Source organism: Schistocerca serialis, chromosome 1 (assembly GCF_023864345.2).
Source record: "Schistocerca serialis cubense isolate TAMUIC-IGC-003099 chromosome 1, iqSchSeri2.2, whole genome shotgun sequence".
Lineage (NCBI taxonomy): Eukaryota > Metazoa > Arthropoda > Insecta > Orthoptera > Acrididae > Schistocerca > Schistocerca serialis.
In genome coordinates this window covers 228,105,461-228,128,814 of record NC_064638.1, presented here as the reverse complement: position 1 = coordinate 228,128,814, position 23,354 = coordinate 228,105,461, and the positions used below count along the sequence as shown (strand labels likewise).

Below are 23,354 nucleotides of genomic sequence, written 5' to 3'. Positions count from 1 at the left end.
ATATTGACCCTTAGACAATGTGTTTAATAGTGTATTTTAAATCGACAGTATACTATCTTAGGCACTGTATAACATTAAAACACTTGATAATGGCAGCTTAAAGCCGAAATAATGATCGTGTAAATGTAACACTGCAAATAAAGAGTCTAATGGCGATACTGACTTTAAAGAAATACACCAGGCTGTCCAGCCCGCTCTGCTCCGTGGAGAGTTGTCGCTCGCTGTGAACTACACAACTCGCCATTAAAATTGCTACACCAAGAAGAAATGCAGATGATAAACGGGTATTCATTGGACAAATATATTATACTAAAACTGACATGTGATTACATTTTCACGCAGTTTGGGTGCATAGATCCTGAGAAATCAGTACCCAGAACAACCACCTCTGGCCGTAATAACAGCCTTGATACGCCTGGGCATTGAGTCAAACAGAGCTTGGATGGAGTGTACTGGTACAGCTGCCCTTGCTGGCTAGGGCAGCAGTCGAACATTTTCTGTATCCAGAAAGGCCCGTACAGGACCTGCAACATGCGGTCGTGTATTATCCGGCTGAAATGTAGGGTTTCGTAGGGATCGAATGAAGAGTAGATCCACGGGTCGTAACACATCTGAAATGTAACGTCCACTGTTCCAAGTGTCGTCAATGCGAACAAGAGGTGACCGAGACGTGTAACCAATGGCACCCCTTACCATCACGCCGGGTGATACGCCAGTATGGCGATGACGAATACACGCTTCCAATGTGCGTTCACAGCGATGTCGCCAAACACGGATGCGACCATCATGATGCTGTAAACAGAACCTGGATTCATCCGAAAATATGACGTTTTGCCATTGGTGCACGCAGGTTCATCGTTCAGTACACCATCGCAGGCGCTCCTGTCTGTGATGCAGCGTCAAGGGTAACCGCAGCCATGGGCTCCGAGCTGGTAGTCCATGCTGCTGCAAACGTGGTCGAACTGTTCGTACAGTTGTCTTGCAAACGACCCCATCTGTTGATTGAGGGATCGAGACGTGGCAGCACGATCCGTTATAGCCACGCGGATGAGATGCCTGTCATCTCGACTGCTAGTGATACTAGGCCGTTGGGATCCAGTACGGCCTTCCGTATTACCCTCCTGAACCCACCGATTCCATATTCTACTAACAGTGATTGGATCTCGACCAACGCGAGCAGCGATGTCGCGATACGATAAACCACTATCGCGATATGCTACAATCCGACCTTTATCAAAGTCGGAAACGTGATGGTACGCGTTTCTCCTCCTTAGACGAGGCATCACAACAACGTTTCACCAGGAAACGCCGGTCAACTGCTGTTTGTGTATGAGAAATCGGTTGGAAACTTTGCTCGTGTCAGCACGTTGTAGGTGTCGCCACCGGCGCCAACGTTGTGTGAATGTTCTGAAAGGCTAATCCTTTGCATATCACAGCATCTTCTTCCTGTCGGTTAAATTTCGCGTCTGTAGCAGGTCATCTTCGTGGTGTAGCAATTTTAATGGCCAGTAGCCCTGTCTGAATAGCCTGTTTAAAACATCTGCACTGACTTCATTCAGTCGGCAAGCGTGCTGCTTGGATGTGGTGAAATATCTTACAGCGACAGTGCAGTTGTAGAAAGTCAAGCATGTCAAAAGTAGCCAGCTCCAAATCATCTCTGATTCGTCAGTGATTACAGGAATTTCCTGATTTCTCTAGAGACGGAAGGGTTACTCACTTCAATCTGTACAAAAAAATACGTACGTAAAATGTTAGCCTTTTATCTGCTGCGCCCAATCAGAGAACAATGATGCCACTGTTTTTCCCCAGTTAATTTGGACCAGACATATGTGAATGCAAAAATAATGTTTCTAAACCCTTAATCTAGGTTAATTTTGCCAAGCAGATCTCGTACGTAAATTCTTCCAAAAGTATTTCTCATTTATTTTTGTTTTTAGATACATTCTGAACAGAGGTCGCATTTAAGTCAGCATGTTGCAGGGATTAAACACCAGGCAAATTTAAAAAATAAATCAAACTTGAAACGGACGTTTGTAACTAAAGCAAATACAACAAACAGAACAGATTTTCACCTATATCTGTGTCACTGTTGCAGCAAACATACCATTCAATGCAGTTGAAAACAGCCAGTTCACCAGTTTTCTGGAGGAATATTGTCACCGCAGCATTCCATCAGAATTCACACTGAGAAAGAACTATTTAGATATTTTATATGAAAATGCATTGAGCAGGATAAGGGAAGATATATTCGATTCATACATGTGGATCTCTGTCGATGAGACAACTGACAGATAAGATGGATGTGTAGCTAATTTGATTGTTGGAAAGTTAGATCCTGACACTCGCTCTGAACCTCATCTGATTTGCTTCAAGGAATTAAAAACAATCAGGAAACAATTGCTCACTTCATTAATAAACCCCTAAAATTACTTTTCCCTGAATACATGGTTGCTGCTGTTAAATTGTTGACAGTATTTTACCTAGCCTTACTCCATATCACATTTCTTGCCAGTGCCATGAATCGTGTAGCTGAGACGATAAGTCTCGAATTTTCGCATGTAAATAAGCTAGTTTCAACCATCAAAAACGTTTTTATTAAATTAATTATTCCCAACGTACCACTTCCACCAGAACCCATACTTACTCCTTGGGGAACGTGGCTAGAGGCCGTGAAATATTACAGCGAGCATTTGGAAGACATTAAGAACATTGTTCTTAAATTGCTGGAGGAGACAGGGAGCATTACTTCACCTAAAGATATTCTAAAGGACCTAACAATTTCCAACGACATTGTGTACATAAAATCTCATATGCATTTTTGGTCCCTATTATTAAAGCTGTAGAGCGTTCGTGCAAACCAGTCTACACGCAACTGCGATTGATAGAAGAGGTGACAAAAAGAATCAACTTGCTCCCAGGTTTATTGGTATGAAAATTAGTGCGAAACTAAAGACAATTCTACAAAAAATCCCAGGACTGACCAACCCCTGCACAGTGGCTGACATCAGGTAAATCAACAGAACATGAGTGTGCGGTTCCTTTGCGTCCACTACCTTCAGCGAAGTATGCTCGGGTAACATCTGTTGACGTGGAACGCTCATTCTCGGCGGGTAAGATGCTATCAACAGACAAGAAATGCAGTTTCTGAGCGGAAAATCTGGAGAAAGTGTTTACTGTGACTGTAATTATAATATAATGTGCATTTTTGTCCCTCTATTTATCTTTCTAGACAAAATGTCGCCACGTGAAGTGGCAGCGAGGTTTGAGGCTCCATGTCATCGGATTGCGTGGCCCCTCCCGCCGAAGGTTCGAGTCCTCCCTCGGGCATGGGTGTGTGTGTTGCTCTTAGTTTAAATTAGTTTAAGTAGTGTGTAAGTCTAGGGACCGATTACCTCAGCAGTTTGGTCCCTTAGGAATTCACACAAATTTGAACCTGTTTGAACAATGAAATGTCAAATTTTGATCATGTATTTTCTGCTTATTATAACCTATTTTTGTAAGTGATAGAACCTATTTTAGGTACCTAATTTAACATTTTTAAAACCTAAAACTCTGAGGTCTAGACATAACAACAAAATGGTTAACAAATTAGATGTATACCACGCTTTAGGTTTTATTAAACGAATAAGCATACAAAATATACTTCATATCATGAAATTTTGAACAAGGTGACCTCATATTTTTTCAAACTGACATTGTAGTTGTCCCTCTCCGCTTATAAAGCAGTCTCCAAAATTTGTCACTAATATTGTTCGCTTTTCTTCCCGCTTGCATTGGGTCTGTTAGCATGTCATGAAAACCACAAGCAGTCAAAGTGTGCTCAAATCTGTATCCATCTCGATCACGTACAAAATTGTGCAACACTCATCTTGGTTTTTGTAATGTCTTCACCAAGTTCTGGAGAAACATTCGGTGATCCACGAAAAATTCTCCATTTGTTAGCAAGAACGCCGAAAGTGCACTCAATGTATCTTCTACTCCTACAGAGACGATAGTTGAAAACTCTTTAACTGATGATAAATCGCCTCCACATAGTCGTAGTAAGAAAGATGACATACCGAAACCTTCATCACCAACAGTCAAGTAAGGAAAGTAGTCAGATTCCTCATACAACTGCCTGCTTTGAGGAAATTTAATGTCTTCCTCGATTATCTTGTTATAAATCAATGAATTCTTGGACACTGTAGACTCTGACGATCTTCCACATGCTCCAACGTCGGTGTACATGAATCCCACAAGGCAATCAGCAGCATGGAGAAAAAGTTTTTGTATTTTTAATGAAACGACGCACTATCAACTGGCTTTATTCCACGTACATGTTTACCGTATACAGCTGCTATGGAGTTGGAGAAATTTGCTGTCCTTTCAAAGCCTATGGCAGATTCCGTTAAGTCGACTTACTGTCAGAGAAGGGAAGCAGACACGTCTCCAGCACTGCCATATAGCCTGATACACTTGTCGTATTATACCAGATATAATCGACAGGCCAATTCGATATTGTACGTGAAATTCCGTCATTCTATTTCCGGCACCAGAATCCTTGGTTGGTTGGTTGGTTTGGGGAAGGAGACCAGACAGCGTGGTCATCGGTCTCATCGGATTAGGGAAGGATGGGGAAGGAAGTCGGCCGTGCCCTTTCAGAGGAACCATCCCGGCATTTGCCTGGAGTGATTTAGGGAAATCACGGAAAACCTAAATCAGGATGGCCGGACGCGGGATTGAACCGTCGTCCTTCCGAATGCGAGTCCAGTGTCTAACCACTGCGCCACCTCGCTCGGTCCAGAATCCTTGAAAAGTGCTAACAGATACTAGATAATTGTTTTCGTTTTCTTTTCAGCATCAACGAAATGCTGCGTCTGGGAGTATACATACATTTTTTTTGAGAATTTACATTTCCTTGAAACGTCAGTGACAGTACTGGAGGAGATACTGAGGATGATTGCCAGCACGATGAATCACAAGTCGCAGAAACTGAAGGGCTCGGGCATCCCACTCATAATAGAAAGAAGAAATGTAGAAAGGAGCCTACAGAAATAGATGAGCTTATCGAAACTATTGAAGCTAAATTCTACATCCGTGAAACTGTCAAGTAAGCAGAAAGATGAAGATACATTGTTTATGATATCTTTAGTGTCTGAACTTGAAAAAGACTCCAGGAACTTCTAAAATTAGACTGAAAGGCGGAAATGTTACATGTTTTAAGAAAGGCAAGGAACCAAAGTATCACAATAACTTGCAGCTCTACAACTTATACCTCACGTTGCTCGGTTCCATATTTTCAGCATCAAGGGTACTACATGCAACGTCATGTGCAACATGGAAATTCCTCACACTTTTCTCAGACCAATTCAGTCACTCTTCACAGCAGACAAACAGACTTACACGTAGGAAGTCAACAGCGTTACAGAGTGACATCCAATACATCATATTGAAGAATGTCTTCAGAAATAAATTTAGAATAATTTGAATAACAAATTGATCTGTAATTTATGAGAAAGTAAATGTTTGACTGGATGTGGGCATAAAGCGTTTTACCTTAATGCGAGTGCAAGCTTCTGATTTGCTGGAATGCAAGGTCGCATGTTGGTACTTTTTCCCTGTACAACAGGCTGAACCATGGAAAACTTTCGTCGAAGGATGCCCGCGACATTTGGAAATACAGAGAAAACTTCCCGTTGTCCTGTTGAAGGTCGTCATACAATGTATGAAACAAACCCTTAGCTATTCTTCCTTCTACAAATGGATACACACAGAATTTATCTATACATTTACTCTCTTTGCATTTCTTGTTCAGTAAGAGAAGTAAAAGAAAGGCGTCGTCCTCTTCCGACTCCATGTCTAAACTCCCACACTGCAGCGCAGCAGTGTGCGTGTGCGTGGCAGTAGCAGCAGCGGCAGCGGCAGCGGCAGCGGCAGCATCAAAGCAGCTCACAGCAGCAGCTTCGCCTTCCAAGAGTCGTGCAGTGCCGCGCCGCGCAGTGTGAAATGCGCTTCTCGGTGGGCGACGTCTGAAGGGAGGTTCAACTTTCCACGGCACCACATGCTGTGTGGAGAAATGACGCACTCCTGGGGGGCAGGGGGAGCGGTGGTGGGATCAATCACTTTGTCGGAACACGAGTGCGTCGGCACTTAGGGCGGTATTACACTATCATATTTCTTTGTCAAAGTTGATAGGCCAAATATTTACATCAAAGAAATTTGGTGGTGTAATAGAGAACTTTGTCAAATCTCGCCTCTTGTCAAATAAATACAATCAAATCTAGGGCCTCGTTGTAGATTTGATCATAAAAGTCGCATGTCTTCTGATCACTGCGATGTGAAATGTTACCACTTGGAGCGCCAGCATCGCTGCAGCGTTCTGTCACCAGTAGTGTGTTTGTATGAGACTTCATCATCATCATTATTTCACTTAAGGTGGGGAGCGCTCCGAACCACAGGCACTGCTGCCCGAAGGAGAGGTGGCGCTCGACTACGGGCAACTCAGCAGCAAATGGTAGATACATTGTGCACCAGGCCAGAAGGGATGCACGTCAACAACGGGACCAATTTCAACCATACTTCAAAGCACGCAGTCTCACGCTCCACACGTTCACAGCGACTGTACTCGGTTCTTTCTTTACTAAACGAGTTTCATCCACACCTGCAAGACGGCGGCACCGTTTACAATGGTGCTGAGAGCACAGGGACTGGACCAGCTGGAAGTGGCGCTGCGTACTCTTCTCCGATGAGAGCAGATTAAGTCGGATTAGTGATTCAAGACGTACCCTAATATGGCCAGAGGAGGGAACAAATAATGCACCCAGAAACGTCGATCATGATTAGGTGGTCAGTGTGCCATGGTGTGGGCAGGCACTGGCCTCCAGATCTTTGAACACGGTACTCTCACCGATAAAATGGAAATGCCGTGTGGCTAGGGCCTCTCGTCTGGCAGACCGGTCTCCTGGTGCAAGTCTTTCGAGTTGACTTTCGGGTCGATGGGGATGAAATGATGATAAGTACAACACAACACCCAGTCCCTGAGTGGAGAAAATCTCCGACCCAGCTGGGAAACGAAACTGGGCAGTTAGGTATGTCATTCCGTCGCGCTGACCACTCACCTATCAGGGGGGACACTCACCGGTTACCGTGTGACACTGTGATCCTTCCCTAAGTGCGTCTTTTCAGGGGTGCATTCGTCCTGATTTCATTTTTCGGATGACAGTGCGCGGCCGCATCCAACAGCGCAGGTGCAGAAGCCCTAGGAACGCGGTAGTAAGCGGCGGTGATTGGACTGGCCTGCCTGTACCCCCGACTTACATTTCACCGAGCACATGTGGGACGTGTTGTGGACCCTTACTGCAATACTTTCACATGCAGCAACGACCATCCAGCAGTTGTAAACCGTGCTCAGGCAGCAGTGGAACATTATAGCACAAGAATTCCTTGCCAACATTGTGGCCAGCATGGTAGAACTTTGCAAAAATGTTCAAATGGCTCTGAGCACTACGGGACTTAACTTCTGAGGTCATCAGTCCCATATAACTTAGAACTACTAAAACCTAACTAACCTAAGGACATCACACACACCCATGCCCGAGGCAGGATTCGAACGTGCGACCGTAGTGGTCGGATTCTAGACTGTAGCGCATAGAACCGCTCGGCCACTACGACCGGCAACACTTTGCAGATCATGCATTGCTGTCTGTGGTAATCACACACTCTCTTAAGAGCCATGTGTTGCCTTTTATAATGTCCAGAGGACCAGCGTAAATGGTAGTAACTTCAGTGTATTTTCTCTCTTTCGTCGTTACGTTTCGTACAGAAGTGTAGTAAAACCCTATTTCAAATTAGATGAACTAGTGAAGAGTTCCTGGTTTCCGCCTGGGTGAATTCGCCGAAAATTTTCGACGTGCAGTTGTTACATCACATCACCGCTATTGCCTTGCACGGGGCACTTCGGTATTTCTCTGATACGAGAGAGCCCTTAGACCTACCTCTCAGCAGCAGAGAACCTTCTTCGGCAGTCCTCCGCGTAAGGCCCCTGAGTGGGCGAGCCGTCACTTATTCTGGGCCGCTCAGCTGTCCGTGCGGCGTCCATGGGGTACGAATTCACACCACTTACTTACGTAACAATTTACGTGACTTCCATGAAACTCTTAGCCCGACTTCCACTCGATCGTCCGTTATTGAGACAAAGAAACGATACTAGAATGCGCTTCTTAACTTGCCCTCAATATCAATGTGAGTAGCTTGCCGGCTTAAGATAAGGGTGAAGAGCACGTCATTTGTTTTTTAGGTTTGATTTTTTTTGCCATCACAGTTCTGACAACTTTCTTGCGGCTTGCCACTATCTCCTGTCAATCTCTTCCTTTCGTATTCTCTCTTTCTATAATCTTTTGTTCTCCACAGCTCCAAGTAGCACCATGAAAGCTGCAACCAAATTTCAATTTGTTTTCTCGCTACTCTGTCCTTCTTTTTAGAACTGAGCAATATATCGGATTGAAAAGACACCGCACTCGCATTCGAGAGAACGTCGGTTCAAATCCCCTCCCGGCCATCCTCATTCCGGATCTCTGTGATTTCCGAGACCTCTCGAGACAAGTGGTTTCTTTGCAAAGAACGTGGTCAATTTGTGTCTCCAACATTCCCAAATCCCAGTGTCACATCCGTCTCTAACTGTGTCTACGAGACGCTAAACCCTAACCCTCTTTCCTTGCTTCCCATATACTTTTCCAAGCCGATTCTGCGGAGGTCTTTGTCCCTTCTGAGAAGTAGCGGCTCCGGTCTCGGAAACTGACACACGGCCGGGAGAGCGGTGTGCTGACCAGTTGCCTCTCCATATCGGCATCCAGTGACACCTGTGGACTGAGGGTGACACGGCGGCCGGTCGGTACTGTTGAGCCTTCATAGCCTGTTCGGGTTGAATTTAGTTTACTTTAGTTCGTCATTTCTTATCATCCACGTAATTTTCAACATCCTTGTACAACACATTTGCAAATGCTTCATGTGTCGTTTGGTAAAACAACAGTGTTGTGCGTTGCCGTCAAGCAGCCAGCAAATCGATGCACCTCATCTTACCCGCGCTAGTCTCTGTAGTATTGAGGGCCCCACATCTCCTGGATACAGCGCTCACTAGCTCGCATCTGTGATCCACGTGGCACTAGACAACTTTACGTGATGTACTAGGCGTCGATCAGTTTTAACTGTCTTAAAGCATAATCCCTGAATGGTACCTGCGTGTACGTTTCTCTCATTTTTAGTTTTCCCCTAGTTCGTGAAGCACTTCCGTGCAATCCTGTAATCCAGAGGTGCATTCCCAGAACTTTCTTTCTCAACTTATGGCCTATGCTTCACACTTCTTTTGGTGAGGAATTTTCCCTTTGCCTCTGCTACGCTGTTTCTTACATTCTTCTCGCTTCGTCCGGCACGTGTTATTTTGTATCGGATGTAAACGAATTTCGCTATTCTTCCGCTGCCTGTTCCCCAAGTTTGACGTTAATCTCATTTCTGCTGTAACTCGGTAGTTTCGTTTTTCTTTCATTTACGCAGAAACCATATTCGGCGGCATTTATACGTCATTTCTATGCAGCAGGTCCACTAATTCTCCCTCGCTTTCGCAGAGTACAACAATGCCAGCGAATCTTCTTACTGATGTCCTTCCATTCTAAATTTTATTTGTTATTCCACTTTCTTTTATTTCATTGTATCTTCAGTATACTTGAGGAGCAGAGTGTGTCCGTTTCTATCGGCCTTTATGTGAGTATGTTTGTTGTGTATAGGGAGAAAGATGAGATTTTATTGTCTCGTCGACAACGAGATAATGACAGACGGTTGCAAACTCGGATTGGGAAAGAGTGGGGAAAGAAATTGGTTGCAGCTTTTGGAAGGAACGATCCGGGCATTCGCCTCACGCGAATTACGGATTAGGGAAAGCAATGAAAAAATAAACGTCATTGACAGAGTATTCGAACAGCAGCCCACTTTTCTCCAATACGAATCCCCTAACACTGCCCCAACTCGATCGGTATATTGTGAAAAGATATTCTCAGTTTTATTTTGTTTTAAACGCAATTTTTGTTGTTAGCTTCGATAAATGGCTCTGAGCACTATGGGACTTAATTTCTGAGGTCATCAGTCCCCTAAAACTTAGAACTACTTAAACCTAAATAACCTAAGGACATCACACACATCCATGCCCGTGGCAGGATTCGAACCTGCGACCGTAGCGGTCGCGCGGTTCCGGACTGTAGTGCCTAGAACCACTCGGCCACCCCGGCCGGCTAGCTTCGATACAGGTACTTTCACTGGAGATGGCTCTTTATACAGAAGGCAGCTGGTAGCGCCGTTTATGGTTTCACAATTCTTTTCATTTCTTATTCCACTGCCAAAAGGGGAAATTCGAGTGAAACTTCAATGCAGACATCACCTACACATTAAAAGCAAGGAAAGATGAGATAATCCTACCATTGGCAATGTTTAAGCTAAATAAAACAAACTGTGAATCGTGGCGAAGAAAGAAATTTTGGGGTTTGCACACAGAGCACCAGTATTTAAAAAATATTCATACAGCAGTTACTGATACCATGTACACAAATGAAGAATTTGACCGACATTACTGCACTGAAGACACGAGACGAATTAGTATACAGTGGAGTTCAAAACTTAAAGACGAAAGTAAGTTTCGTATGATAATTCATTGCCAAGTAACACAGCTCGATGAAACTAGGACTATACACTTACAGAACTCCTACATTTCAGTACAGAAGGTAACGGAAAGAGATACACAACGAGACGAACAGAAAAGACACTGTTATTCAGAGACAATAATTACACTGAAGTCACCACGATGATCCCTGAACGATACAAAAGACGGAACGTTGTTCTCGACGGGGTGTGTGATTACCATGGATGCCGGTGCATGTTCTGCACCGTGCTCCCATGTTGGCCACGAGGACCAGCTCAGCTGCTAACTGCTGGTGCTTACGGACAGACATGTTGAGCCGGCCGGAGTGGCCGTGCGGTTCTAGGCGCTACAGTCTGGAACCGGGCGACTGCTACGGTCGCAGGTTCGAATCCTGCCTCGGGCATGGATGTGTGTGATGTTCTTAGGTTACTTAGGTTTAATTACTTCTAAGTTCTAGGCGACTGATGACCTCAGAAGTTAAGTCGCATAGTGCTCAGAGCCATTTGAACCATCTGATCAGACATGTTGCAACACTACTTCCCAATGCTTCCCACACATCCTCGACGGGATTTAAGTTGGGGAAACGAGTAGGCCATATTATTCACCGAAAATCCGCTGGTTCCAAGAGCTGCTCCATCTGGGCTGTTGGATGCGGTCTCGCATTATCATTCATAAAAGTGAAATCTGGACTTCATGCACCCTTGAAAAGACGCACATGGGAAAGGAGTACAGTGTCACAATAACGTTGACTAGTGAGTGTGCCATATTCAAAAATTTGGTATAAAGTGCATCATGGACGTACTGACGTCCAAATCTTTGAACACGATAAACTCCCCAGACAATGTTGTTGTGACACTGTACAACCCTCCGCCCCCCGCCCCCCCAAGTGCGTCTTTTCAGGGGAGATGACCATAGCAGTATCGAACTGCCCAGCTAGAGGAGCTCTTGGAGCGAGAGGATATTTATCGATTGAATGGCCTGGACTGCCCGTTGCTCCTACTTAAATCACATCTCGCACGTGTGGGATGTGTTTAAGAGACGTACTGCAGCACGTGCACATGCACATGCACCAGCGACCATCCACCAGTTGTCAACCGCTTTGGTGCAGGAATGGAACGCCCTACCACAAGGACACCTTACACACCTTGTGGCCAGCATGCAACACATTGCAGAGCGTGCACTGCCTTCCCATTTGACCATACAAGCTATTAAAAACCTTTTTAATACCCAGAGAATCATCTTATATCGCGGTGATTTCAGTGTAATTATTGTCTTTCTACAAAAGTGTCCTTCTACTACCTCATTACGCAGTTTCTTCCGGTTATACTGTAACAGTCCTAAGTTTCATCTAGCTGTGTTCCTTGACAGTGACGTGTTATACGAAAATCACTTTCGTCCGTAAGTTTTTCACACCATTGTATTTATCTCGCTTGAATCTCTTCAGCTCAGTCACGAATATAATATTCACGTAGTTCCGTTTATGGAAGCTTTTTTGAACAGCTAAGACTATTCTGTCTAGACGACGTACCGTACTGGCAGTCACGTTCTTAACCAGGCGCGTTCTTCTCAGCTGTGGACAGTACTAGCATTGTTATGTTGAATTAGTTACATATGCATCCACATTTTGGGCCGAAATATTCAAACGGTTGCCACATCCGAGATGCAGCCTGCGAACGTATTTAGTACTGTAGCTCTTGACACTGAGGTGGGAATTTGGAATACCGATAGTACCACAAAAGTTTCATCATCGGTATTTAACCAGAAAGGAGGACAGGTGTCCATTCACAGTCACTGATCACCAGATTATGATACTAGTGACATGGGCAGATTCTACACCTCTCCTAAATGTATTATAGTGTGAGGATTATGGGCTTTAAGCTATGGGTGGCCGAGCGGTTCTAGGCGCTACAGTCCGGAACCGCGCGACCACTACGGTCGCAGGTTCGAATCCTGCCTCGGGCATGGATGTTTGTGATGTCCTTAGGTTAGTTAGGTTTAAGTAGTTCTAAGTTCTAGGGAACTGATGACCACAGAAGTTAAGTCCCATAGTGCTCAGAGCCATTTCAACCAAGCCTTTGAAAGGTCTCTGTTGGATTCCTTTCATGTTTAATTTCTTAAATCTGTTGTCATTTATGGAGTAAATTCCTCTCCTAAATTTACTGTGGCGTTTCTGACTATCTGGGAGGAGACTGAGTAGTGGAACGTGTTACTTTTACACATAAACAAGAACGATCTGTCACACTACTACACTTTAAAACACAGTTTATATGTAATTCATGTCACACAGTCTCATACGGAACCTACATCCGCTTTCTGTTATATACTGTATATGATAAGATACTGTCATCCCCCTTCCCTTCTGTGTGAGAGGATGAATGATCAAATGTGTTTGTAGTTGCATGCTTGAGGGTAGCAGACAAGGCTGTCTGCTAGAGAACAGTAGGACCAACGTCGGAACAGGTAGCTACGCTTTCTTAAAGCAGAGAGGTTTCTGTCCTTAGTATGGTTCTGTCCGTCCGTTGTCATGTTGGTATAGGAAGCTGCCCCTCTGGCCACTTCCGTTTGTCTTTGTGAGCCACCCTCAGGAAGCATGCTCGGTAGTAGGCAGTTGCTGTGGGACCATGGCGAGCGTCTGAAGTGGTAAGATCTCCGGCTAAGCGCGTGTCTGCTAAGTCCGTAGGACAATGGATTTGTTAAGTCAGCCTAACTGAAAATTTAATCATCTTTATTTCGGGTTTAGCTCTAAAATATCTAAGGTTATCTTAAATTGCAGCGTAGTGTAATTCTCATGTGAAGTTCATATTATTTTCCGGTTGTTGCTTTGTTACTACTTTGTGAGTAAAGTGGAACCACGTGTTGATCAGTAACTCTAACTAAGTTCATCAATCTTAAATGTGAATGCTTGTGTGATTATAACGTCTCGTCTTGACAATATTTTACAATATAGCAACTTTTCTTTATGCTTTTCTTTATGTTCAACCCACGTGGAGTGTACTTTGCGAGACCAGTACCACGTGCTTATATAACTGTTTGACCCATCAGGTTAATAGTAAGACTTTAGTAACCAGTTCAAGGTTTTTCTTTTGTCAATTGCTTTTCGATCGAATTTATTTTAATTATCAAAATTACTGTGGAGTTATACGCTTTCTGTAAACCAAGTTGACCACGTGGAGCATGTGGTGTAATCATCAAAGTAGCCTTCAGCTATTCCTTTTGGGAATATTTTACAAAGAGTTAATATGAATTTAGTATACCAGTGTGTGGTAATTACATGACGGACAGGATTGTGTTACGAACGTAATTTCTTTGGGTGAAAACTGAATCTGTTGGTTGTGGTTAATTTCTCCTTGCTTATGTTTCAACGTTCTTTGGGTGTTGTTTTGTGAATGCAGGGTTGTATGCAGTCTCCCAATCTTGGCTCCATATTTGATGTGTTCCGTAAGATTAAAATCTCACATTTTTACAATCCTTAAACAAGGCACCAGCTCAGTTATAACTCACGTATAATATGCTGAAATTTCAATGAACAATCTTAAAATAAATTTCCAAATATAAACTGATTTCTTTCCTTTTATTTAAATTCTCCTTTTTATATATAGATATATTACCGGTTGTTGTATGGCTGTAAAAGTTTATAATCAATGTTAGTCTGTTTGCGAATTTGGTAAACTTAGACTAGATACCTGATGAAACAGTTGCTTAGTAATACAAGATTAACTTCGCCAGACAGCTCACAGCTTTTAACCCGCTTTTATTCTACTATTAGCACCCGATTTCAGCATAGCAAATTCGTGTAGCAATATTACACCTTTAAGCTATAAATTGGATTAATCATCGGGTCCTACATTCCTCCCTGACAAGAGACCTGGCGTAAAAGCCGCCCGGGGTAGCCGCGTGGACTGAGGTGCCTTATCACGATTCGAGCGGCTCCCCCGTCGGAGGTTCGAGTCCTCCCTCTGGCATGGGTGTCTGTTGTCCTTAGCGTAAACTATTTTTAAGTTAGATTAAGTAGTATGTAAACATAGGGACCGATGACCGCAGCAGTTTGGTCCCATTGTACCTTACCACAAATTTCCCAAAAAGAATTTCTGGAGTAAATGAACAAATTAATAACGAATATTTTATCGTAGTGTGTCAGTGAGCAGCTAGTTGACGAGGTGTAGATTTTCGAACATGGACTATATATTGTTCAATCAAACTCGATTAACTCAGTGGTAGTGGGCGAGTAGTTTACTGTGGTGGTGTTACGGGGGCGTTAATGCCTACCCTGTAAATGTGTGTGTGTGTGTGTGTGTGTTTGTGAGACGCAAGGGGGTTTCAGATAGTTCTTCAACTGACACCATTGTTCAGGAACACAGGACTTCTAATATTCGACTGCTGAGTATTCCGTGACCCCCAAAGACAAATTTGGCGGGGGGGGGGGGATTGGTTACATGCAAAGGACAAGTCTTGATATGCAGTCCGATATAACCGTCTCGTAGATAATCGGAGGGACTTACAATGTGTAAATAAAGGAAAAGAGCGATTTAACCTTGCATTCACGATAGCCTCTACTAGGTAAGTCAGACTGTATACAAGTTGTGCATGAAATTGGCAACTAATGTGTACCTATAACATGTATTTTCTGAATTTGTTGTCAAATATGAATGTGATCTGTGCCTGCTGCATTTCTGTCTCAGGTTCCCCTTCTTATGTAACTTGACGATGAGTAGCTGCTAATGGATACCGGTCGTAAGACTAAATCAAAATGTGTCTGTACCTTCACCTGTTGTTTCATTGCACTTGCTTTTTCTTTTCCTTCACTTCGTAGATTACATATTCTTGCCCGTTCTTTTTTCGGGGTTGTCTCCAACGTGTCCTGGGTCACCTTCGATTTCCTCTTCCCCTCGGCGTGTAATCCAGCGCTGCCTTAGAATGTCTAGAAATCCCCATTCTTTGCAAATGCTTGATACAATTGTGTTTACCATCTAATATTTTATTATGTGGCGATTACATATTTAATTCTTGCATAATATCTTCATTTCACATCCTATTCGTTCTCGTACATTTCTTAATGACAACCTACTTGATGGACGACGGCTGACTTCTACCGTTGTGGGTGCCTTCACAACGCGCTACAGACTTCTCTATCAAGATGTACCTGCCGGTGGAGAGACCATTGCTGCGGTTGCCCAGGAGATACTTTGTAGACTAAACGCCGTGGCTGCAACCCTCCTAACTGCGGAGGTGACCACCGACGACGTCCATGGCGCTGTGGCCAAAGGATCACTCAATCGGTCTACCGGCCTGGATGGGTTACCGCTCGAATTTTACAGAACCTTCCAAGATTTGATGTTGCCACGATGGAGAGATGTACTGGGAACTTTCACCGCCACCAACGTTCATGGAGGGCTTACTCGTACCAGTTACAAAACCTGCAGGAGGGACACGACTCGATAGTTATTGGCCGATCACGTTACTCAATTCCGTCTTCAAGATTTTCACATGCCTCCTAGCTGTGCGACTCAAACACGTATTACCAGAAATTGTTTCCCACGGACAAACATCCTTAGGCGGCGATCATAATATACAGATAGCCCTAATTGGATATCGAGATGTGATGGCTGTTGAAAAGCACTTGCTACTGCCAGGCGCTTTAATTTCCATCGACTTCAATCAAGCGGTTTGACCGTGTCACTCATGCATTCCTCAACTTAGTGATGGACCGGATGGCGACCCCCCCGACGTTCACGGAGGTGATCATGTGGCTCCTTCGTGGGGCAACGTCCAGGCTTCCTGCCTACGGTATACAGAACCTATGCGGATCGAACTTCCAGTAAGGCAGGGTTGCCCACTGTCGACGGTACTTTTATAGCATTGTGATGGAACCACTGATTTGCGGATTACGGCGACGCTTGACAGGTATTCCACTTCGGGATCACGTGTTCCGCTGCCGAGCCTACGCGGACGAATCGGCCCTCGTCGTACGTTCAGCGGCCGACGTACAAGTTGCGATGAATGGATTACCCATTACACTGCAGGGGCAGGGAGCGCAATGAACGTCGCAAAATCATGCGCCATGAAGACCGGCCGCGGCCTTCCCGCAGACAGCGTAGTCCCCTTTCACCTGGTGGACACCCTTCGCTGTCTCGGATTGGTGTGCACGCGAGACATTCGCCGTTACCTCGACGATTAATTTTCGGGCGCTACTGCAACGCATCCGGGCAAACATACAAAATCACCTACTACGTCCGCTGAATGTGCTAGAGTGTCCCCTTCGTCACTACCCATCTGGCATGTCGGATACCCCACATCGCGCAGATTCTGCCCATCACTGCGACAATGGCAGCCAGATTACAGGCGGATTTCGGATATTTTATACATTCCGGACACATCTTCAAAGTCCAGTATGACGCCTTCATCTTACCGAAGCGGGATGGTGGCCTCGATCAGGTTAACGTGAGAGCCAGGACCACGGACTTTACACCAATACTTTGCTCCGTTTATGGAAAAGCCAAAATGATAGTTTTGCTGGAATGTTGACCACCGAGCTCGCACCTGTTTCGAGGCACCCACCGACGTCTTTGACACACATCCCACCTCCGATGTCGCACATCGGCCGTTTCTTTTTTGGATTACAGCTACATATGGACCGAGCTGCCCAGGACCAGGAAGACGACGACCCGCGACATCTACCGCCTTCTCTGAAGGTGCCCACCCCGAAACCCTGTCGAATCACATCACCTCCAGGCTTCGTGGCCTACAGTTTGCAAAACTATCCACCAACCATACCACACCACTAACACCTCCGCGACGTGGTACCATCTCGTCGATGGGTAATGTACTAAAAGACATAAACTGCATCACATCCCGCTGGTGGACTCACCCCGTGCCTCAAGTGCATTGTCGAAGATACAGATTTACATCGTTTTGAGTGTGGCGCGGCAGCAGGTGTGTGGATTCTCGTACAGAAGATTGTGGCTTTCTACCTCCGAGTACCTCCACATCACGTATCTCCTACCATGCTGATACAGCTTGACACGGCATACTTTCCATCGTCTAAGAGGCACACCATCACATGGATCAGTGGCATGGCAATCAACTACCTCTTCCGGGACGACATCGTCGATCCGGCGGACTTCTGGACACGCCTCCAAGTACACCACCACTGCCTTCTCCGACATCGACACTATCGGGCCACTTTCGCGAACTATTTACGGAGTATTTTCGCCAACCCGCCTCGGAGCTGGAATCTCAACGAAACGTGCCAGTCAAGACTGGACGATTTCACGTTCCCCATCTAACGATCAATGACAGAATGGACGTTGTTCTGATGGCGTGACAAAGTGGAGCATGGCGCAGCAGGTATTCCTAATTTCTTTCACTTCTCTTTTCTCTTCATCTTCTAATTTATTTTTCCTTATACATGTTTATCCCATTCACGGATAGCTCTGTATCTACAGCCTATTTGTTTTCTTTCTCATGCGCTCCGCCCCCCTCCTCCTCCTCCAAAAAAAAGAGAAAAAGTAAAAAAAGTTGGTAGAGCACCTCCCCGCGAAAGGGAAAGGTCCTGAGTTCGAGTCTCGGTCCGGCACATATTTTTAATCTGCCAGGAATTTTTCGTATCAGCGCACACTCCGCTGCAAATTGGAAACTCACACTGGAAAATTAGTAGTACTATATTGAATTGATATTACCAAAATTAGATGTGGTGAATACCCCTCGTCGAGTATTTGCCAAAATTTCTGTCGATTTAACCAGTCAAACGCCTCCTCGAAATCTATAAAAGGGACATGTGTTTCCAAATTTTTTCCCCTTCTTTGTTCCGTTGTGTGTCTAATGGTGAAGACATTACCCGCACACGAACTCCCTCTCCTAAACCCACTTGGCTCTTCTGCTAGCAGACTGTCTGCAATACTTCTTAATATGTTACTTTTTTTTTTAGTGTAGATTTTGTATCCAGTATTTATGAGAATAATTCCTCTATAATTTTCACAATTTTTTAATCTCTTTCGAGCAGGTTTTTAACTAGAACTGTTCAACAACAGAAACGTACACGGCAATTTTATCAGTTTTCGAGCTTGAATAACAAGTGCACAGTGCTTGTTCTTCTGATGCTTGTTTATTTCGAATTAGATTTCGGCCTACTGGGCCATCTTCAGGAAAAAAGTGACTAGCATCTGCAACAAAACTAGTTCTTGAGTAATCGAGCAGTATAAGCAAAGGTACAATCCACTTGCACAGATCGTTGTGCATCAAACTTGTTTTTAACGCTTAAATTACACTTGATAACATGGACAATATTAATCACAATAAATAATTAAACTATTATATGGCTAAAATGCTGAAGTTTGTGAGGTCTTGGTTGAGAAGCTGTTAAACTGAGAATTCTTCTCTTATACTATGGACCAAACATGTTTTTTAACATTCTAAATTACACTTTATGGAATGAACAATATTAAAACACAATAATTAAAATATACAATATTATAGTATTACAGCTTATATGGTTATGATCCCATAGTTTGTGGGATCATAACATTGATTCAGAACTGAGCACTAATCACATATGTTGTGCAAGAAACATGCTTTACTTTGCATATTACAGCTTATGAAATGGGCGCTATTAAAGACCGCCACGATTAAAATACACAATACTGCAGTATTATGAGTTATTGTTTTAGTGTTGAAACTTGTGAGCAAAGCATCACAACCGTGTAACCCGTTATATTGTAATATTATGTAGTTTGATTATTTATTGCACTTGATATGTCGATTGCATAAATTGTAATTTCAACGTTAAAACAGGTTTAGTGCACAACATTATGCGCAAGAGGATTGTATCTTTGCTTATAATGTCTGGTCAGTGTCCCTTATTGATGCTGTCGCTTGTTTCCTGAAGACGACCCAACAAGTCGAAAACTATTTAGAAATAAACAAAAATCATTAGAACAAAAGCAATGTACTTGTTATTTAACCTTAAATATGGAACTGTTCTATCAAAAAGTGAAGAAACAACCCACAAATTTTCTCAGTATCTATTGAGTGGATGTAAAATTCTTCGTATGTATATTATACCACTACATTTAACAAGTTCTGTATTAAACCCTTCTATTGCAGGTCGTTCCTAGTTTTTACAATTTTAATATTGCATCTAATTTTTGTGATGTTAGAGGATCTGTGGAACCTTATTTCGATGGGAGGAGTCTATTTCTGTTTTATTTACTTCCTCCTAATACTTTATTTTATAACTTTTTATCAATTGTTTCCACTACTCCTTCAGTACGTTTTTTTCGATTTATTTATGAGCTTATTTAGTTTATATTGAGTTATCACTCTTCCATGTACATGATACTCTACTTCACAAACGAATTCAATGTTTCCATCCGAGCCTTTCTGGTTATTTCCTCGGCAGTTGTTCTTTTCTCTTCACATGCTTAAAAAGATAAATCTGTTTTATTTTGTAGATATATCTTGTGTGCTTTCTGTTCGTCTTCAATTGCTTGTTTAATATTTGTGTTCCATATTCTCAAACCCTTTTTATTTATAATCTTTCCCTTCTATCCAAAAACCTCATTTACTTTTTCAAGGAGATTCTGCCTTGTATTTTTCCATTCTTTATTTAGATATTCATCAGTGGGAATTTCGGTTAGATATATATATATATATATATATATATATATATATATTTTATAAAGATTACTCAAGCTTCCTTCTCGTAGGAGATACACCTTACCATGTAATTTAGCTTTTTATTTATTGATACATAATCGATTAACGATCTATAATATCGACTACACCTTGCAAACTTGTGAATATATATCATACGAAAGGAAGCATTTGTTAATTTCAGCTGGTTGAAAGATTCAAGTTGTCTAAGCTCGTCTCCATTTTCATTTATTGTTACTTCTCCGAAAGTCCACACCACGTTTGTAACAGGTATTGTGCCTTCTGAAACATTTAAATCTCCACTAATAATTAGTTGGTCACTCTTGATACATTTTTCTGTTACAGATCGCAGTACTTTAAAAAATTGTTTTATTTCGCGTTTTTTCCTTCTCCAGGAGTGTTCATTGCTATCACTGTCATTAATTATGTTCTCTGGTGTTTTAAATCGTACTGTTACCATTCTTTCATTTATGTAGGTTAACTATCCAATTTCTTCTTCCACTTTTGATCTATTAATATGGCTACTCTAAACTGAGCTCATTCTTTCCGCTTTACGCCACTATATACGTTATGTATTGATTGAAATCTGTCGTTCCTTTTTAATTTCTTATTTGTTTCAGTTATACCCGCTATATTTATATCTTTCCTCTTAGCTTTTCTTCTGACTCTTGCTTTTTCGTTCTTATACCCCTCACATACCATGTGCCGAATTTTAAATACGTATTGTTCCAGATCCAGACCTAGTCCTTTTAACATATCCAGGTGGATTTCCATTAGCTCTGTCCGGCTGTGTACTGTGAAGCCACTGAATAAAATGTGTTTTAGGTTAGACACACACCAGCAGCTGATCAACGCTCTACTGCAAGGACAGGGTTTGATTTCGGAACACCTTCTCCTAGAATTCTTCCCTTCATCAGTGTTCGCGAGCGTGCTCTGCTAGGGCTTTGATAACATTTCACAAAAAGAAAAAGTTTTTCTCTGAAGACGTGGGGCTTCAGCAGCGAACGTCATGATCCAGTAATGAATATAAACCAGGCCGTAGAAAGACAGTCGGTTATCATATATCTGAAAACAGTAGAAGGTTCGGAGAAACAGCTTTTTGTGTGCATACGGTTTTATAGGAAAGAATGAAAACTTGTTACGCTAGCGAAACCCTTCTCTGTCCCTGGTTTGATAGCTAGAACCGGAGGCAAAGGTCATGCACTGCACCTGCGCAAGGCATTTATGAAAAATGCAGCTGACCTAAAACTCACGTCACGAGTAGGCGACGGCACCCGGCTGTTCGTCCCCGCAGTGACAGGACAGCGCCCGGCCTTTCCGGCTGACGACATGCCCTCTGCGAACACTCTGCTCATGAGTCCAAACGTCGGCACGATATTCTTTGATCACTTGCAGGACAATCTTACGTCGAGTAAGTCCCCGTAAATGGGAAAAAAATCAATCATATCTGTTGTGACATGGCTTCGAAGACTTCAGTTGCCACACCACTTTGCAAGTACGTCACGCGCTGAGACTAATTTTTTTAAAAGTTCCAGATGGTAGTTGAACATGCCTATAATTGGTTCACAAGAAGAGCACCTCTTAGTCTCTAAGAAACATCATATTCAATTACAAACAAATAAGACTGATCTGTCCTTTCCATAAATACACTGTTGGAAGAAAAATGTAGTACACCTTGTAATGGTACTTGAATTACGTAACCATTACGGCACCTCACCTCAACCTCTCGATACCAGCAATATTCTACTGTGTTTCTGTAATATAATTAACATATTTCTGTGACAATATTCAGATTTGATTTCATTAATGTAGAGGTACTTCGATACATCGATATGTATATATTGCAATGATATTATTCTTATCTGTATTCTCTCTTTTGTCACTATGATCTTTGACGTACTTGTAACTCTGATTTTTGGGCGCGTAAGCAGTTATTAGAGAGTCAAGCTTTGGTCGTCATGTTAAAAAGACGCAAATTATAGTCAGTTTATGAGATGTGAACTTTGACAGTGAGGAAGATATTTTCAAGTATGTTTTATATTGTGAAGTAATGTTTTGGAACGAGTTACGTGATATTGCAACAAAAGTAATAAAAAAGAAGTGTAACTTAAATTCGGAGTGCTGATTACTTTTTTACATCACCACTGTCCTAACTTGCAAAAGTGTAATCTTCAAGAATGGGTTATGAAACACATGAATAAAATTTTTGAATATCGCAGAATAAAACCTAGGCCTCTTTGCATCCGAGCTTGGAATCATCAAACCCTAGATTTTCGACGATTGAGCCATGAGTTCACAACGAGACCAGCGTGGGAAACTCGAAAAGATGAGTGCCTAGTTTATCCATTATTTCAAGAAATAACTTTATTAACTCTGCTCTAATGACACCTGCCACATAATATAACTTTGTTGTTGCCCGAAAATGCAATATTTAGCAGCGTGAGAAACACTACAATGATAATTAATTTTTGACCTTTGTTGTGGTACGGTTGTTAGAAACTGGAAAGACGACGTCGGTTTTGATCGGACGACGGCATATGCAACCTGAGTGATAATAGATCGCCTCATAAGGGTTTCAACTTCGCCTGACAACAGATAGCGTAGTGTCATAGCTACCAGAGCACTATCTGCGTCTACCCTTTAATAAGGAAAGACCACACCCAGAAGGCTCAGTGTGGTGCGAATGTATGAAGCAAGCAGGCAGTCATGCCACAGAGGCGCACTCGTGCTTCTTACAGCCAAGTGAGCTTGTTTTTGAAAGGGGTGAAATTGTGGCCTTCCGAGTGACGGTGTGATTCTTTCAGGGAATTGCCACACAAGTTTGAAGTGCTGCTTCGGTTGTAGAACGATCGTGGTATCAGTGGTCACGTGAACATTTCCACACCCTTGAACGAAGTTCTGAGCGTCCACGCAGCACAGACGCCCGCCGGGTTCATCGTATTGTAAGGGCAGCGGTGGTAGATCGTACAGCTAGCACAGCACAGGTATGAGGGCTTGTGAACCCAGACGTGTGAATACGAACTGTTGCGAACCAGTTACTAGC

The 23,354-nt window shown here is 43.1% G+C and overlaps 1 protein-coding gene across 1 annotated transcript in view; it reads right to left on the bottom strand.

The window, feature by feature from the left end:
• The window catches only part of LOC126461046 (octapeptide-repeat protein T2-like), a 138,620-nt gene extending 130,543 nt beyond the window's left edge, over positions 1-8,077 (bottom strand). Inside the window, exon 1 of the mRNA XM_050095969.1 lies at positions 7,974-8,077. Within this exon, the coding sequence (XP_049951926.1) occupies positions 7,974-8,077 (104 nt within the window). The remainder of the gene's footprint in view (positions 1-7,973) is intronic.
• Positions 8,078-23,354: the final 15,277 nt, after the last annotated feature.